Source organism: Micropterus dolomieu, linkage group LG23 (assembly GCF_021292245.1).
Source record: "Micropterus dolomieu isolate WLL.071019.BEF.003 ecotype Adirondacks linkage group LG23, ASM2129224v1, whole genome shotgun sequence".
In the NCBI taxonomy this organism is placed as follows: domain Eukaryota; kingdom Metazoa; phylum Chordata; class Actinopteri; order Centrarchiformes; family Centrarchidae; genus Micropterus; species Micropterus dolomieu.
This window is the reverse complement of record NC_060172.1, coordinates 17,535,761-17,554,265: the sequence shown is the minus strand read 5'-3', so window position 1 is coordinate 17,554,265 and position 18,505 is coordinate 17,535,761. Positions and strand designations below refer to the sequence as shown.

At 40.7% G+C, this 18,505-nt stretch overlaps 3 protein-coding genes across 17 annotated transcripts in view; 2 read left to right on the top strand and 1 right to left on the bottom strand.

Annotated features, from left to right (window-relative positions):
• Positions 1-1,440, top strand: part of dpp3 (dipeptidyl-peptidase 3) — a 14,216-nt gene extending 12,776 nt beyond the window's left edge. For both annotated transcript variants that reach the window (XM_046040413.1, XM_046040414.1), the window contains exon 19: positions 474-1,440. In XM_046040413.1, the coding sequence (XP_045896369.1) occupies positions 474-616 (143 nt within the window). In that variant the 3' untranslated portion in view covers positions 617-1,440. The remainder of the gene's footprint in view (positions 1-473) is intronic.
• Positions 1,441-1,638: 198 nt separating this feature from the next.
• On the bottom strand, positions 1,639-7,764 carry LOC123963105 (ras and Rab interactor 3-like). 11 transcript variants are annotated; one of them, XM_046039639.1, is made up of 7 exons: positions 7,674-7,764; positions 6,214-6,379; positions 5,454-5,657; positions 5,172-5,286; positions 4,346-4,418; positions 4,043-4,134; positions 1,639-3,439 (listed from the first exon to the last, which is right to left on the bottom strand). In XM_046039639.1, exons 3-7 carry the CDS (start codon positions 5,655-5,657, stop codon positions 1,962-1,964), a joined length of 1,962 nt encoding a protein of 653 aa, XP_045895595.1. In that variant the 5' UTR covers positions 6,214-6,379; positions 7,674-7,764; the 3' UTR covers positions 1,639-1,961. The 11 variants fall into 11 exon arrangements, with proteins under 11 accessions (XP_045895595.1, XP_045895593.1, XP_045895591.1 ...); XM_046039637.1 differs by having other exon boundaries at positions 7,687-7,764; XM_046039635.1 differs by lacking the exon at positions 7,674-7,764 and adding an exon at positions 6,812-7,657.
• On the top strand, positions 6,737-16,381 carry rbm14a (RNA binding motif protein 14a). 4 transcript variants are annotated; one of them, XM_046039648.1, is made up of 9 exons: positions 6,741-6,978; positions 7,698-7,877; positions 9,032-9,216; positions 9,510-9,701; positions 9,811-9,920; positions 10,179-10,460; positions 11,900-12,123; positions 12,384-12,767; positions 15,503-16,381. In XM_046039648.1, exons 2-9 carry the CDS (start codon positions 7,717-7,719, stop codon positions 15,504-15,506), a joined length of 1,542 nt encoding a protein of 513 aa, XP_045895604.1. In that variant the 5' UTR covers positions 6,741-6,978; positions 7,698-7,716; the 3' UTR covers positions 15,507-16,381. The 4 variants fall into 4 exon arrangements, with proteins under 4 accessions (XP_045895603.1, XP_045895604.1, XP_045895601.1 ...); XM_046039647.1 differs by having other exon boundaries at positions 6,737-6,978; positions 11,900-12,105; positions 12,384-16,381; XM_046039645.1 differs by having other exon boundaries at positions 6,745-6,978; positions 12,384-16,381.
• Positions 16,382-18,505: the final 2,124 nt, after the last annotated feature.

Genomic DNA, 18,505 nt, shown 5'->3' with positions numbered 1-18,505 from the left:
AATCCCATTGAGCACGTCTGGGACCTGTTGGATCGCAGGGTGAGGGCTAGGGCCATTCCCCCCAGAAATGTCCAGGAACTTGCAAGTGCCTTGGTGGAAGAGTGGGGTAACATCTCACAGCAAGAACTGACAAATCTGGTCCAGTCCATGAGGAGGAGATGCACTGCAGTACTTCAAGCAGCTGGTGGCCACACCAGATACTGACTGGCACTTTTGATTTTGAGCCTCCCTTCATTCAGGGACAGATTATTCTCTTTCTGTTAGTCACATGTCTGTGAAACATTTTTCGTTTATGTCTTATGGTGTTGACTCTTTTAGTGTTCATACAAATATTTACACACATTAAGTTTACTGAAAGAAAAAACAGTTGAAAGTCAGAGGACGTTTCTTTTTTTGCTGAGTTTATATTGTCACACTTGCTACATCAGTCCAGTTAAGTATTCAGTGTCGGACTCTGTTTGTGTGGTTTTCAGGGGACAGCGTGGAGCTGGTGGAATACGAAGGCAGTGCGGCAGGTTTGATTCGCTCTTTCACGGAGCGCTTCCAAGACGACGCAGAGCAGCTGGAGGCAGACCTTTTGGAAATGAGCAAAAGAGACGGCCCCTGCTGGTGTTGATGGATGGATGATCTGCTCCATAGGCTTCAAAAATACCAACTGAAATCAGATTTTTTATTTTTTTTGATTGAAATGTGATGTGAAAGCAAACTGATTTTTAATGGATGTTAAAACACAAAAAACTACAAACTGATCCTTTTCAGAAGACACTTCTTAACGGACTAAAGTTTCCTACTTCAAATAAAGCCATAAGACTAGAGCAGATCTGCCAAAGACAACAGCCACAGTTTTTCCAGCCACGGTCCAGTGTCAGGTCTCTTTGATAACATGATGAAATACAACTAAACAAGTTGAAAATGAACACCACATCATCAATCTTGTAGATTCATTTAGGAAATGTATTTTTCTAATGAGAAGTATTGAGAACTGTCCATTAAACAAACAGACAATAAAAATGGTTCCTGTGTATAAACGAGTAGGTGACTGTTGGTAGTTTTCACCTTATAATCATGGCAAGGTCAGAAATTGGCTTCAAATGTTCACGAAACAAACATGAGATGTTTTGTCTGTACTCGGAATGATTGATTTTCACGGTCAACGTTTGGCTACAAATTCTGCCATCTTTACAGCTCATCCATTAAATAAACATATTTGTCCAGCCTTGGTGTTGGTGATGATTTGACAGGTTAAGACTGTTAACTAGCTGCCATGAGAACTTAATGTTGACTGTACGGCAAAATAATACTTTATTTTTTGCCATGTTTGGAATAAAGAAGTAATCGAATACTTGACTGTATAAGATATTGCTGTGTCTGGAAGGCCTAATAAAATACTGTATGCAAGAAATGTGTTGAATCTACACAAATAAAAATTGTTTGATAAAATCTTAGTTGTATGTTTTTCTACCAGAGCCATAGGACATTTGTTTTTATGAAGGTAAACAATAATCTGAGATTAGATTTTAATAACATAAATAGCCTTTATGATTTAAGTAGAACTTGTATCAAAGTAACACATGCTTAGTTGAAGTCTGAAGGTCTGTATATCAAAATGTCTGCAGAGAGGAGGAGTTAAACACAAAGTGAAATCTCAGCTTTTATTCTAATAGATATGACAGTAGAAGGCACCTGTGGTGGACTATGTAACTCAAGTTTAATGCCCCTGCAGTTTAATATTCAGAAAATACTGATATCAAAAGGAAAGAAATGGCTCCCTGGTCAGGTAGGAAATCTGTTTGGGTTTGCTTTAAAATGGTTCACAATATAACTTCATAAAACATGTACACAAGTTGCACTTTTAACATGCAAAACAACCCGTATCATTAGCTTTTTTGGTTTTATAAAACTTGTGAATTTATACTATGTGATTCTACACAGTGCTCCATGATAAAACATACTGTAGTCAGTTAGAGTCTAAAATGTTCTGAGGAGGCTTGTACCATTTCCTGTTTGTAGGGTGAGTGAGATGGAGTCTCTGCTGCTACTTCAACACTGCTGAAGGAGCTGCAGCTGTCTGTCTCATTTAGAGAGGCAGCATTCATCTGTAAAACCAGACCCCTCTCCTCCTCTTCCCTCTTTTTGTGCAGTTCCTCATCATCTTCGTCCTCATTTTGATCCACTCCTGCTCCCTCCTCCTCAGCCTCGCTCACTGGTCTTTGATGATCTGATCTTAAAGATGAGGCAGGTGTGTGATAGGCCTGCTCTACCAGCTGAGAGAAGGATGGAGAGGTGATGGGAGAGATATAGGGGGTGAGCTTAGGAGGAGATGGGGACTGTGAAAGGGGGGGCGAAGCACTTGGTGAGTCACATGGAGAGAGAGAAAAGACAACCTTGGGAGAAAGAGATGGGGATTGATGAGGCGACAGAGAGGGAGAAGCCAAGTCATGAGAGCGGGCTGAAGATACTTTGGGAAAAAGTGGAGGCGCCATGGGATAAGAAGATGGGGAGAGGTAAGTATTGGGAGGAGCACTGGGAGAGTCATGAGGAGAGCGGGATGAAGATACTTTGGGGAAAAGCGGAGGCGCCATGGGAGAAGAACATGGGGAGAGGTAAGGAGAGAGATTGGGAGTAGCACCTGGAGAGTCATGAGGCGAGCTGGACGAAGATACTTTGGGGAAAAGGGAAGGCGCCGTGGGAGAAACAACTGGAGAATGCGAGAAACTGATCATTGCAGAGGGCTGCATGTAGTCTGAGACATCCGGAAGTTGCTCTATTACTGTTGGTAGCTGAACTGTAGCCTCTTCTCCCATGACTCCAGCTTTACTTGGGCCTGGTTCCACCTGAGCCTGTATCACAGGCTGGGTCCGAGTGTCCTGAACTGTGAGAATCTGAATGGCTTGACTTGGGTTCTCACCCTGTAAAAGGCCCAGGCCTTCACTGGGATGGGCGGTTTCTTGTCCACATTTCTGGACTGTACATTTCCTTTTGGTTTTGGGCATTAGAGGTGGTGGAGGAGGGGGGGCAAACGGGGGCGACAGCATGGTCGACGTCTCAGTGGAAACCCGAACCTTGACGCTGTGTTTGAACATACGCCGTCTGGACAAAGTGTTCTGCGACTGCAGGAAAAGGGGGTTGACGAAACAGAGAGCGCCCTGGCCAGAGCCACAGTCCAGCTCTTTGGGGCTGCGTGTTGTGATTGGACAAAACTCACGGAACAGGGTGGGATTGAGGCCTGATTGTTTGGAGGCAGTGTCTGATTCATGTGCTGTCTTGAGGTGGTTGTCCAAGTCGGGCTGAGGGGCTGAATTAGGCTGGGAAGCAGAGCTGGTCTGTGGAGCAGCAGCAGTCAGGGCTGAGGTTACAGTGTCTGGCTTCTTCTCCATGTTCTTCTGAGGCTTAGGTGCCTCTCGTGGCCCCCGGACGTTTAGCTGGGAACTCCAGAATTCTATAAAACAACATGAATGTTTTTTCATAATAGTGAAACAGTGGTTTCCACTTAATTGGTCAATTACCATATCTTCCTTTGTAATGTTGAGAATATCATTAACTGTAGAAAACATTTTAAATGACTATAAAATAAATAATCTATTCAATGCTAAAAAAATATTAACTCTTGTCTGCAACCATCTTCTAACAATTGTGTCATCCTTTAATGCAAAACTTGTTTAAAATTGACCACCCCATTTTAAACAGTACAATATGTCTAACCCAAATAAGGAGTGTATTTAGTTTTTAATTAATACATTTTTTAGTTTTCAGTTTGATATTTCATATGAACAAGTAATTATAGAAAATAGTATGTTTAATGGTAATACAGACTGTTGACTATATTATAATTCATCAATAAAACTTCACTAAACGAGTTTCTCTGTTTACTCATTCATCCTGAAATGGACAAAATAAAAATAAACTAACTAAACACAATTTTTCCGGTGTTTATGTTTGCTACCCAGCAGCTGGAAGTTGTGTAAATAAATTATTTTAAAGCCCATGTACTTGAGGTTGAGGTTACAAAATCAGCAAGAAACAAAGTGTTGTGTTCACAAACCTATTCCCATATGTGAGATGGACTCAAGCTCTTTGTGGGATGTTGCCTTTGCAATGGCTTCAGGAAGCTCCAGAGGGAAGGGTAATACATCTCTGACACACAGACCAAAAAAATTATATATATACACAAGTATGTATATAATATAATATATGTAAACACCAACATTAGTTTTAATATCAATATATATTATCAGTAATCAGTGTAGAAAAAAATGAAAAACTGATGATAACACACTGTAGAGGAAGTATATACAGTATAAGGTATGAGAGCATAAAGGAGGCACAAATAGAGAACAGGATTTACCTGCTGATACAGTAGAAGGAAATTAGTCTTGGGAGATCTGGAAAGCTGATGGCTGAAGTCTCCAGACGCAGAGCTGAGGGTGAGAAAATGTTTGGGGCGGGAGAAGGATTGTTAGTATCAACAATGTCATTGTACTGCTTCTGAGGTCTTATTTATTGGGACTGTGTGTGTGTGTGTATATGAATATTAAAAAAACTTTGAACAGGAGCTCACTGAAAGTTATATTCCTTTTGATTTGAAAGCTAGATGCAATGTGTAAATACTGTGTAGTACTGGAGCAAAGCTCTGTTTCAGGACCATACTAGCAGTTTCTCAATTATAAAGCGTAAATATGTTTGTCAGAATTGATTTTGTGCATTCCAGAGACCCAGTGGTTGCCATTTGAATTAAATCAGTTCAGCATTAAAATAACCTTGCTGAGACTTGCAGGGAAACCAGGAACAGTTAGGCTACTGTACAGTCGGCTACACCATAAAATGGTCGGCAATACTGTAAAGCATACATGACCAATGGTCAATGAACAGAAATAAGAACAGTAAAATTGAAATAAATGTAATGCTCTGTTTTCAGCATTGTGCCGAAGTTAAGCTCTTTGGTTTGGTTGGGGAACTGAAGCAAAGTAGCCTCTCATTTCATGTAATTTAAGTATATACATCACAACCAGCTAGTGTAATCAGAGACTTGATATGATAGTACACAGATATGATTATATATTTCTGTTCCAAATAAGGCAGATTCAGTCTTGGTGATCGTAAAGTGTTTGGAGTCAGACATAGAAATCACATATGAAAGGAAGGGTGAGGGTTTGTGAGTGTCTTCCTCTTACTGGAGTGTTCCTCCCTGATGCCAAACTGTTGAACAAAGGACGGCACGCTGTCATCCGCCAAACGGACACACAGCACGTTTCTCTGCGATGTGCGAGACTTCCGCACCAGGAAGGCCTGCAGGACAACACAGCTGATGACTGAGTGCATGTGTGAGTATGTAGGACATCGAAAGAGAAGGCAAGAGAGGTATACATCGTATGTGTGTGTGGATTATATGTGTGTATATCCCGACAAATGGTGTCCTTGTGTTTTTTTTTAGTTTAAGTGCATGTGGCTCTGACCCCAGGAGGCTCCCTCTGCATTATGTGCAGTGCGGTGGCAGGGTTGATTGACAGCTGAAACCAGACAGGAACTGTGAGCAGTAGACGGTCCAGGACGCTGATGCTTCTCAGAGAGGCCCGTCCCCTTTGATGCCCCAAGAACTTGTGCACTGATGGCTGGGTGGGCTCTGGGAAATCATACAGAGGTTCTTCTTGCTGTGCCATCTACACACACACACACAAGGTACACACATGTCTATTATAGTAATTGTGCTGCATCTGATAATGCACTCCCATAGTGTATGTAGATGGTTATTATCTGCTCATGTGGCTCAAATTCACACCAGAAAGCTGGGTGGGCTGGCTGCACACAGAAACACACACACCTGCATAATGAATCTGCCTGGATTGGGACAGCAAGTCCAGACTTGGTAAAGTGCAGCAGCTCAGACAGAGCTTAAATGAAATAGGTATGGGAAACAAACTATTTACACACAAATAGGATACACAAACGCCACAGAAGGCGATGTAACATTAAATATTAAAAAATAAAGTTCTGGCAATGATGTAGTTGGTTTAACGATATTATTCTGAACATGTCAAATCAATCAATCTTAAAGCTGCCGTCTAGCCGCAGCGCACATTCCTGTAAAAATTGTACATTTCCTCTTCAAACTGTGTAGCGCACAGTGTCTCTCTGTTGTACAATCACACAACGTGTTACGTCTAAAGTTTGTAACTGCGCGCCTCTCATTGTAATATTACCAGGCTCGTTGTGTACCTCTTTGCCCCGATCCTTCTTCTTATCCCCTTCGGATCCACTTTATGATGGCATGCTTATTCTTCCATCAACTTCTCTTCCACTTTGGCCTGTCATAACCTGTGTTTCCAGATCCGGAGATGTCACCTTTGTTTCTGGCTCCTCCTCCCCTCCCACCTAATCTCACCTGGAAACAAATGTGATGTGTCCTGGGAGCTAGGCTCACGTGTCTGAACGTTTTTAGTATTGTAATTACAGTATGCTCAACGGTGGCCGTAAATTTAAGTGTAGTAACTTAGTAGTAGTAGTAACGTTACTAGATTAGTTGTTAATGCAGATCATATATGCAGCAGGATACTTGTCCTTGTGTTTGAAACAGTACCAATGTTAGTAACTTTAGCAACAGTATAACAACATAGCTAAAATAGTTGTGCGGTTGTGCAACACAGCCCTGAACCTAACTGTTATATAACGTTAGTAGTAACGTTACTAGCAACTTAAACCCAGGTCTAGCTAAATTAACTTACACTTTCTTTGGGAAACATCTCTAAGTCAAATAACGTTATACCCAACAAACATCATGAATGTGATAACACCAGTAATGTCTTAAGGACCGTACACTTTGGGACCTGTGCGACTGTGGTGTCATAAACCATCTGCCATCTTGTGCAAACTGTGGTGTAAACTAGATGAAACTGCGCCCCCATGGCTGCCAGCGCACCAAGAAGACTCCAGAAAGCGGAGCCGGATGTGAGGTTTGAAACAGCTCCAGCAGGACCGCGTTGGGTAAGAAGTCTGTGTACTATGTTGCCATAATTCATTATAGTCGTCCTTTCTGTACAACGCTTAAAACGCGATAGTATTAGCGGTAACTTAGTTAAGACTTTATACTAACTCATAGAAGTGGTGGATCTCTATCTTAAGCAAATGTTTTCAACCACTATAATAAAACCACCGCGTTAGCTTAGCTAGCTAGCTAGCTTAGCAAACGTTAGCTACATCGTTAATGTTTGCGTTTAACAAAATGGCCAGTAGTGCCAGTACTTTTAGCTAACTAACGTAATTGGTATGTATGTAAACTTACATTTCACCATACAACCAATATTATGTTATCATTTATGCGTCGTTTGTGTGTTATTAGGTAGCTAACGTTAACCTAGCTGTTAACGTTATACCGACTGTCTCGAACTTCATTGGATCCATTTCGCGGCGAAAGTTAACGAGGTAATTAGCTTAGCAAATTATACATGGCTAGCTAACGCCAGTATGCGTCTTAACCTTACCAGTTGGTAATGTAAGTTAACGTAATAACACAATTTCTAAATAATAACCCCGCCTGTCAGTGTCACTGCAGAGGAATAAAATCAACTAACGTCAGAATCAGACACTCGGGATTTTGGCAAACGCGAGATTTCTTTTGAGATTCACCAATTTTAAACAGTTAGCGTTAACGTTACCCGAAAGTATCAGACTTAACCAACTCGCAATGTTTACTCTTTTTGCAGATGTCTGGTTGATACAGAGATGAGCGGTGAGAACGTGAAGTTGTTTGTGGGGAACCTTCCTTTAGATGCAACTCACGACGAGCTAAACAAGCTCTTCGCTCCATATGGAGAGATCAACACCTGCTCTCTGCTCAGACAGTATGCCTTCGTCACCCTGAGGGGAGAGGGGGCTGCAGACAGGTATTCAACTTTTCGTTGCTGTTAGTAGATATTATGAATGAATTGCTATTCTAGAAACATTCTTGCCTGTCATCGGTATTTAGCCTTTTATACATAAGCTCAGAGTTAAACGAGTAACGTTAGTTTTTGCCACTTTTGCTCATCGGGTACCTGAGTCCAGGGGGTTTACATTTACTGATTTAACCACTTTTTATCCAATACTAAATTATTGTTCATTAAATCAGTCCAACCAGTTTGTTTTTATTTATTGTTTCAACATATGATAATAAAAAAGTTTGTTCATCCAGAAGAAAACGTTGCTAATGATAGTAAAATACATATCAATACACATCAACATAGTATTTGGTGTGTGTGTATTATAATTTATACATAGCAAAATATACATATAGTATAAGATAAAAATACAAAACAATATTTGTGTAGAACACAGGCAGTGCAAATGACAAATTATGGTACAGTCATGAAAGAAAGTGCTGGGTACCATTTACTATTTCATAAATTATAAGAAAAAATACTGTACAGAAATGATGGTATTATGAACAAACAAAATAGATGAAATTAAACTACAGAAAGATGCATCTATGTTGTAATGTGTCTGTATTTTTATGGAGATTGTACAGAAAGGTCAATCAGTGTTACTACATCATAAATGTTACAAGCATATATATATACTTACTAATATAGTATCAAGTATGGACAGAAAGAAAAATATTTGACCATACCAGTGTACCTGTTGTTTACAAAGCAGTTTTTAAAAGTCTTGATATATGTGCATAACGTTCGGATGTAAGAGCTTGCCTGGCAACACTTCTTTTCTTAATATAAGTCTTTGATAGAATCCTGAAATACACTCAACAGAAAAGGCACATTACGTCTTGAGGTGTGTAAAAAACCTAATCGGCTTTGAGCATTGTCTGTTACACTATCAAAAGGCAACTAGAATTCTGATTAGGGGAGAGTCCACTAATAAGACTTGTAGCATTTGGCAGGTTTTAGGTTCAAATTTCTATTCTATAAATTTTATTTCTATTCTACATGTTTTATTTATTTATATTTTTTCCCCAGTTAAAATGTCTGTTATTTTACTGTTAATCTCGCCACTGTACACATGATGATGATGACGACAAAGATAATTATTGTTCTTATTGTCACAGGGCCATAAGGCATCTTGATGGAAAAGAGTACAGAGGCAGGCCCCTGGTAGTCGAGGAGTCACGTGCACGCCCACCCAACTCCACTAAAGTGTTTGTGGGGAACCTCAGTGCAACATGTTCAGCAGATGACTTGCACGGGCTGTTCTCAACCTTTGGAAGAGTTTTAGACTGTGATAAAGTCAAAGGTGAGTTAGTAGGCGTACCAGTACTGATGGTACACATATATGCAGACATTTTCACAAAAAGTCAGATGGTAGTGGAAACTAGCTGGTTTGTACAGATTTCGTCAGATTATGGTGTTCATTTTTCTGAGAGCACAACTGCATCTCGATGGGTGTTTAATGTTTCAAGTGTTAAATCTTAGAATGTAATAATGCTAAACATAAAGTGACAGTGAAAACAGTGCGTTGATGCATTTTCTTTTGAAGTCAATGTCTCACGCTAACGCTGATGTCCCTGCTTCCTGTATACTCTACAGCCAGATTATGCTCAAATGTTGGCTATGCGTTTGTGCATATGGAGAGGAAGGAGGAGGCCTTGGCTGCTATTGAGGCACTCAACGGCACCATGTACAAGAGCCGTCAGTTGGCCGTTGAGCTTTCCAAAGCCCAACCTTTAATCAACCAGATTGCAATGGGCGGAAATTCAGCGAGCGGTGGCGGAACAGCAGGTGGAGATGAAGGATCCATTTGTTTTGGAAGTGTTTTGCATATAGTTAAATGCTGAAAACAACCCATGGCTGTGTTCTCACCATGTTTTCTACTCCCTTCTACTTGCAGGTGGCAGGGAGGGTCTTCTTCCGAGACCACCTCCATCACTAGAGCATCACCAGAGTCAAGCAGCCGTGCTAGCAGCAGCTGCAGCTGCCGCAGCTGGTCTACCCATACAAGTAAGTTCATTTTCCTGCAGGCCAATCACTATCTTGGAAAACCTCTAACTTATGTTCTTTGAAAACTGAGACAGCTGTGGAAATAACATAGCAGCTCTTGAGTTAAACTGTCAAAGACAGTTGTTAGTAGGCTTATTTTAAACCTGATCCTTTGCAAAAACATGCACTCGCACTTCCTTGACCAATATTGTTGTTTAGATAAATTAGCTTCGAGTGTATTCAATGTTTTAAATGCTGGTGTCTCGTCTTTTTCTGCAGGTTCAACAAAGTGTCCATAACTCATTCTACAACACCACATCCTTTGATCCCACCTACGCCGCCCTAAAGGGCATTACAAGCGCTAAAGGTGCTGATGGGGTGATTTATGGCGCCCTTGCCAGCCAGGTGTATGGATCTGTTGCTGACCAGGTGTACCAAGATATGGCCAATCACAATCCTGGAACCAGTGCCGTTGTTGAAGAAGTAGAGCCACAGACCGGACCAGATCCAACAACGCTTTTCGAGGCAGCGAGAGCCAAGTTCTTTCAAGAAGGACAGAAGGTCTTTTAACATTGAAGTAAAAATGTATATGTTGGTTTTTAAGGCTAGACCCGAATATTCGTTGGTTGGTTAGGTATTCGATTTTCAGTTTTGGGATTCAAGTTTTTTGGGGTGTGGTTCCCAACAAAAACCAAATGCGGAAAACCTCAGTTGTTTGGGAGCACTTTCAATTGAGTGATGACATGGGAGTTTGGCATTTATGGGGTTTATTTAATTGCTTTGTTTCATTAAATATCAAAAAAGTCAAATAGCCTCCATATTAAAGTTGATTCAAGTTAAAAGCAAATTTTGCATATAAGTTGGGGCAGGGCACCAAAATGTTTCTCACAGTAAAAAAAATTCCATATCAATAATTATCACTATATATGTCAAATCATAATTTAGTTCAAGTTTAAAGGCTGATTTTTGCTCCTGAGTGAAAGTTGAAGAAACCAGATGGTTAATTGTAGTTTTAAACTATGATTTACGGAACATGACAAACACTGGTTGCCAAACACTGGATCACTTCACAAATCCGAGGTAGAAGAAACAAACAATTACGATAAAATGTTTTTTCAACAAATATGCATGAGTAAAATTAAGCAAAATATTTTTTCAGTCCCTTCAACAAAGTAGACATCTTGATAGAAAAATGAAGTTCTTTTTTTGTTTTTGAAATTTTGTTTTTATTGAATACTTTTCGTTTTCTTTTTATAAACAGTAACAAAAAGCTACACAAGACATAAAGAGGACCGACAAAATTAAACAGTTAACAGAGCCATCCAGTAAGAAAAAAAAAAGGGAGGGGGGGAAGGGAGGGGGAAAAAATATTACACAGGTTTGTTAAATCAACCTTTTACATATAGTTCCCATCTGGTTCTACCGCGACATCTCACCAACAAAGTGTTTCCATTTTCTCCAGTACTGTTCACCTTTCTCCGATGAGTGCCTGAGGGAGAAAGTTAGGCGCTCCGTAACGTAAAGGTCGTGTATTATGTCTGTCCATTCTATTAGAGTTGGTGGCTCCTCGTTTAACCATCTCCGTGTTATAGCCTTCTTACCGGCTGCCTGAGAAAAATTAAGTTCAAATTGGATTGTGATTCAAATGAACATTTGTTATATTGTTATTGAGGAAAACTATATCTCAATAATCATCATCGTTTTATTGCCCGGCACTACTTCAAGTCTAGCCGTAACAAAGTTTTGGTTAATAAATTGTTCTTGTTTAGTCTACGTTATGGAATTAAGGGAACAGCGCGCGCACACACACACACAGACTCACACGCTCATGACCAATGTTAATGTTGAGCTGAGCCAACCCACCCTCGGCGAAGCTTCAGATAATTGCTGTTAACTTCGGAGCTCAAAAAATGTAATTCGGGCCAACCCTAGTTATTTTAAAATATTTTTGTGTTTTACCTTTTTTGTATATATATTAACTGACATATTTTTAATTAAAGGTTCTGGCAGAGCAGCAGGCAGGAAGAAAGGCAGCAGCTTCAGATAATGAGCGGGACCGCAGCCCAATCAGAGGAAATCGAGCCCCCCTCCTCCCCGACCCAGTTCCTGGTTCCTTCGCTCAGATACGACCCAAACGCAGGGCCCTGCTGCCAACGCCACCTGGAGGACCCGAAGAGCCCGCAGCTGCAACCAACACTCCTGAAGGGTCAGATCCTGTAGCTAGGTACACACAACACATTTTAATGTGGGATGGAGGCAGAAGAAACATAAGCATATTAAGCCTGCTTTCACTAGCACATAGAATAATATTAACCACATAACTAATAGTATATTTACGTAGCACTGATCAGTCACTGAGTAAGTGCTTTACAAAGACATTACGCAAAAAACAAAAATCTCTGCAAGATGTGATTTATTTTTGTACTAATTTAGCTTTGTTTCTCCTTTCTTCTACTTATTCTTCAACTGTAAACTGCACTCCAGGTCTTACACAGAGTACTACCAGCAAATGCATCAATACCAACAGTATCAACAGTACCAGCAACAGTACCAGTACCTCCAGTATGCCTACACCAATCCTCCTCCTCCTCCGCCACCTCCTCCACCTGCACCGGCCACCACGCAGGTACAGGCTTCCACCACAGCCACCGCACCGCCAGGGACATACTCTGCACCCCCGACGTATGCCGCGTCGGGAGCCTACCCACCGCCGGGAACATACGACGCTTCGGCGAGCTACAACGCTTCATCTGGGAACTACGATGCCTCGGCAGGAAGCTATGACGCGTCCGGAGGTTACGGGGCATCAGGAGCATATGATTCATCAGGAGCTTACGCAGCAGCGGGAAGCTACTCAACATCCACACCGTATGAGCAGACACCCGCACACGGGCAACCCATGCCCCAGCGCCATGATTACCCTTACCACACGCCAGAACCCCCTTATCGATAGTCCCCACCCCCAAACACTCTTTCCACACTGCAGATGTGTGTGTGTGTGTGCGCGTGCGTGTGTTTGTGTGTGTGCATGTGTATTTACATTAGGGACAGTTTAAAGAGGAAAATCAGAGAGGGAGCAAGGTTGTAATTTCGAATGTGCTTTAAATCTGAAGCATCTCCCCCGTTTCTCCACCTTAACTTACCTGTCAGTTGATGGCTGTTGAGTTAAGTAGGTGATTAAATGAGTTAAGGTCTTTGGACAAGTGGAGATAAGCTAATATTGGAATATTGTCAAGCATTCATAGTTTCTTTTATGTTATAGAGGCGCAGCTGGTTCCTTGTTGAATGTTTAAAGAGGCTTAAATGTTTCTAGGGACAAAGTTAGACGCAGAGGCTAGGGTAGGATTTCACAGGAGAAGCATTTTGTTACTGGATGAAGGCATTTTTATATACTGTAAATAAAAATGTGTACGAAATGGGGATTTCCTTGCAAAATGCGCAGTCCAACATTTATAACAGGAAATCATAAACTGCATCATCACATGTTTCAAGTAGGGCACAAAATGAAAAACACCGCTAAATTATTAAATATGTATAAAAACTGTTAAATTGCATTTAAGCAGACAAACTGGAGCCCAAACTGGAGAAAGAGAAAGTTATCCATCTGGCCTATTTTTATGTCTTAAAAACTACTTAGTTTTCCTTTAAGTATTTAAAATACACATCCAAATCCACACTTTTGTTGGTGTAGGGACATTCTGTGTGAAGTATGTAACAGAGCTCTGTTTGAATTCAGCTGCATTGACCCATTTGTAATAGCCACAGTCTGGTTCGTCCAGACATTTAACTGCCTAAATGGTAATAGATGTCGACTAGAAGCAGAATTGATATTGAGCAGTGCATCAGACAGGTTATTTGTTGCCTTTACTGAAGAACCTTCTTTTTGTAAAGCTTGAGAATGTTTAATTGACCAGGCTGGTTTCACGGAGCTCCCACAGGTTTGGTGGTTATCAAGCAATTCATACTCGAAAGAGATGGCTTATCATTTTTGCCCCTCTAAATTTTAGGTAATAGAAATCTTTGAAATGGCAACAATCACAAATCACCCCGTTGAAATTGAAGGTTAAACACGTCACACTTCTAACTCAGCATATTGTGATTTTGTGATTGTATTTTGTGTACCTGCTAGTGTTAAAGGTTTTCTTGAGCCTACCTGTTGATTTTAGGGTTTGAAGAGTGACTACGGAGTAAATTTGTAGTTCACACAGGCCTTCTTGTTTCATTCGGAGAGTCTGCTTAACATGCGGCGGATATTTATTACTTGGATATTCTCTCAGCGCGGTTTGCCATATTTTATTTTTTCTTGGATAGCCAAGGCTTGCTGTGTGTACACAAACAAATAAAGATGAAAGTCTCACTCTCAGGAGTTAAATATATCCTAGTTTTTGATCAAAGGTCAGTGTTTGCCTCTAAAATATTAGAACAGAATCGTATTTAGTTTCATATTTTATTCACCTTTCTTTCTTTTTCATTCTTTCTGGATCAGTTTTGTGTTGAATTGCTATCCGAGCATCCTGTGTGAAAAGAAAGTTTTCAGTTTAACCCAGGTTTTTGATATTTTTTTCAGACTGAGGAAGACAAAGTGTTGTACATATTTGAATTTATATAAGCCAGAGGAATGGCAGCATGGTTTGGCCAAGAGAGCATTATAAATTTTCATTTTCTATCATTAGCTTCTTTCTCACATCTGCGCACACATTGCAAACCATTTTGGCAATTTGACGGGAAGTTGAGGTAGTTTTCATACCAGAAAATCAACAATTTGATACTTGTGTAAAACCTTATATTAAATTGACATGGTAATGCCAACCAACATTTGGTTGAGCGGTAAGAATATTGACTGAATATATTAAGATTAAATGATTGTATTTATTCTTAAACAGTTGGAGGTAGCAAATGGACGAGATGAAGTAGGACATTCGGGTTGTTTGTGTGGCAGTAGCTGTATATATATGACAAACACGCTGTAATGCAGATTCTAAAGGTTGGAGAAAACAGTGATTCACCATTTGAGCTGAGAGCAGATAAAATTGTGTTTTCCTCTAACTGCAGTGGCGTGCTGCGGATGCGTGGGGTTACTGAGTGGATATGAGGTGACATAGTTGCTGCAGGTGAACACGAAGGTTGTTTTGGATTTAGACCGCTGATTTTTTCCCGAGCTACAGTAAGAAGGGATGATGACCTTTCACTTTTCCCTCATCTGATCTCATCAGAAAAACACACCTTATTTTGACACAGGATTACTGACTTTCTCTGCATTCATACCAGACAACTCCACACTTATATCTAGATGAATTTTAACTGGCTTCATTGTATTACTCACGTAAAGCAGACAACACGTGCAAATGATACTAATGCACATCTGATTCCACCTGCATTTTATGTGACTTACAGTAGTTGTTCCGTTCGTGATTGTACCACACACTAGTTACTCATCTTATTTCTTATTCGCCACCTGAGTTGGTAGTGCTTTGTTTGGTTTAAGTGACACATAGCCTCTCTAAATGTCCACATTATTCCACCTTCTCCATGTAAACTGTTAGTTGCATGCCTTGTTGTTGCTGCTGCTCCAGCCACCTTCTTCCTCTTGCTGATTATTGCAGCTAGAGTGGGAGGGAGCCAAACTGAGCCCTTGCCCTGGACGTACGCCACACGCAGCTGTAGCGTGGGATGGGGAAAACAGCAGCGTTAGGCCTGAAAATGCTGTGGACGATGGGGTGTCCCCCCACTAAGGTAAACACTCAGACCACACACTCCTGCCCCTTCCCGAAACACGCGTACACACTCACAAACCCACTCATACACACATACAGATACACCTATGTCCATGCTTCCTGTTCCTTACCTGTCGTCAGGGATTTTTCTTTGTCAGGATTTCAGATTTTGTGGAAATGGATCCCCCATCACCCCTTGTTTTTTTTTTTTTTTTTTTAAATGGGAGATGACCTTTTGTTCCTGCTTTTGATTTTCCTGATCATATACCTGCATTTTCCCCCAAGCATACCCTGCTCATACATTCCTGCTCCCAACATACTGACCTCTCACACAAGATTTGGAGGACACGTCTGTCGTCTTTTAGTCTAAATCTGAACCCTGTCTGAAGCAGTCATGTTGTTAGTACATCCCGTACCTAACAGCCTGTCAATCAAGAGTACCAGGCAATCACAGCCAGAGCTGGACGTGGGACATTTAGGTGGGATGTCTTAGTGTTTTGTAAACGTGCCCCTGGGGCCACTTTGGGGTTAAGTGCCTTGCTTAAGAGCACATCGGTAGGCCCTTCATTTCAGAGTTGAATAACCTGGCTCAGGATCGGTTGCTGGTTCAACGCTCAACTCCCCCTTTCCCCTAAAACAACGATTTTTGATGCCACATTCAACTTGTATGAATGACAATGAACACAAATGTTATCATTTTGTTTTAAATTACGTTTTGTCCTATGTTCTTTGAAATGTTTAATTATCAATAAATGAATTTCAACTGAACCGTAGCTTCTCTGTGTGAATATTTGAAGTTTTACCGTCACAACTGAGCTAATCATGAATCAGTGCTCAGGTACCAGCCAGTAAATGTGTTATGACCTTTTAAAGTGTTTGTGGAGGTGTCACCAAATAACTATTAGGAGCTCAGAATCAGATGACGTTTTATTCCATTTTCTTCCAAAAACATCAACCTATGCTTTTAAAATAAAAACCAATAATTTAATAACAATCCAAACCTGTTGATAATTCAGTTACTTTGATATACAAAAAAGAAAATGAGAAGAAATCGAAGGTATGGAACTTCACTCCCTGCTAAAATGACTTTCATGGACACTGAGTTTCATGCCCTCAACAACAATGAACAGTTTACAGATGGACACTAGAGTACGGAGTATAGTGAAGACAGTATACACAATACCGAGGGTATACTGAGGTAAGATGATAAGTAAGCCTATGGACGAAGGGTGGAGCGTGAAACTGCATAGACATCATGTGCCTTTCACCGGCGTAACGACATGGAAATGCAGTTTCTGCACTGGTAACATGTAAGTCTGGTTTCCAGACACCAGATTAGTCTGTGAAGTAGCTTCAGTGATGACTACAAAGGTCTGTTTCGTAGGGATTCCTGTTGAGTATCTGCAGACACTTGAGTCAGCAGATACTGGTCTTGGAAGCCTTCCATTATGGAAAAAACAAGACTACAACCAACCCATTGTTGTGAAGGTCTACTTGACATAAGTTCACCTCCTTTGTACCCTTTTTTTGTAAAGTTAAGTGCAGGTAGAAGTATTGTGTCCAATGACAATTTACGTTTGTAGACACTTTTTTTAGTCGTTTATTTTGGACTTGCTATGGAAAGGCAAGATGAAGTTGATTTAAGAGAGAAAAAAATTACTTTCTCTAATCAACTCACTTGTTGAAGCAGGGTTCTTTTGTATTTTTTTATAAACTACTAAGTTCAAGGATGCCTTTTAGGAAGGTTGAATACTTCTAATTTGCCTTATTGTATGCTGTGCCCCTTTACATTGATTTAGCAGGGGATCTGAAGAATGGGTGGAGTGTGTATTCTTGATAATTAAACCACAAAAAATAAATTGTACAGGGATATGACGGGGAGACATGGGAATACTAAATTATGTTCCAAATTTGACCCATCTGCACCTAAACAATGTGGTTAAAAACAATGTCATTGATGTCCAGGTCTGTACACTTTGTGGTCTGGGTTGCCAAAATTGTCCTAAAGTAAAGTCGAAGCTTCTGGTGAATCTAAGCCTGGTTTCAGGAAACCAGTGCGTGCTTTAGAGGATGACTGGGAAAGAAAAAGTCCAGTTGATGGCAACATACAGGACGAGACTGGGCAAACACGTTAAAAACACCACACAATATGGACCAGACCAAACACATATTACAGTACTTTGACTTTCATTCCCAACCTCCCATGATGCTGCTGGCATAGTATGAAAAAGGAGCGAGCATTCAAACACACGTATTGAAAATAGCAACGCTTTAATAAAGAGCGATTTTACAAGACTGCAATGTCTAGCTAGCTAGGTGATAACTGGCATTGACATCCATGGTGTTTTACAAAGATGCAGTTATGGTAACTGGGTTTGAAGTCGATGGGTTTACTTGCAAGTTGCATTTCTGCATGCGAGGCAGCCTTCAAACAGTTACAGACCCTACATTGTAAAACATTTGATTATGAATGTCAATGAACGTTCATGTCAAGAGGTAAGTAAAAAATCTCATGGAGAAATTTCCTTAACATTTCCAAACACACCGGTAAGTGAGAGTTCACACAATGGTCATGCTTTTACCGGGCACACAAGCCAATAAAAAGACGACACTTAATCATGCACAGAAATGACAGTTTCTTTGTCTCTAAAAATAAAAGAACAAAAAAATCCTTTTGAGTTCTGATATCATCCATCCGTAGTGACCTTGAATAAGAAGAAGCTGCGCTTTGATGATGACTTTGGTGCAAAAAAATGTTCCTGTTTCGAAGAGGACAGACCCTGTCCTGTCCACTTCCTCGATGAAGACACTCTTGGTATAGACCAGTTGTGATAGATACCCTTGACCCCCCCCCCCCCCCCCCCCCCCCCCCCCCCCCCAAAAAAAAGAACC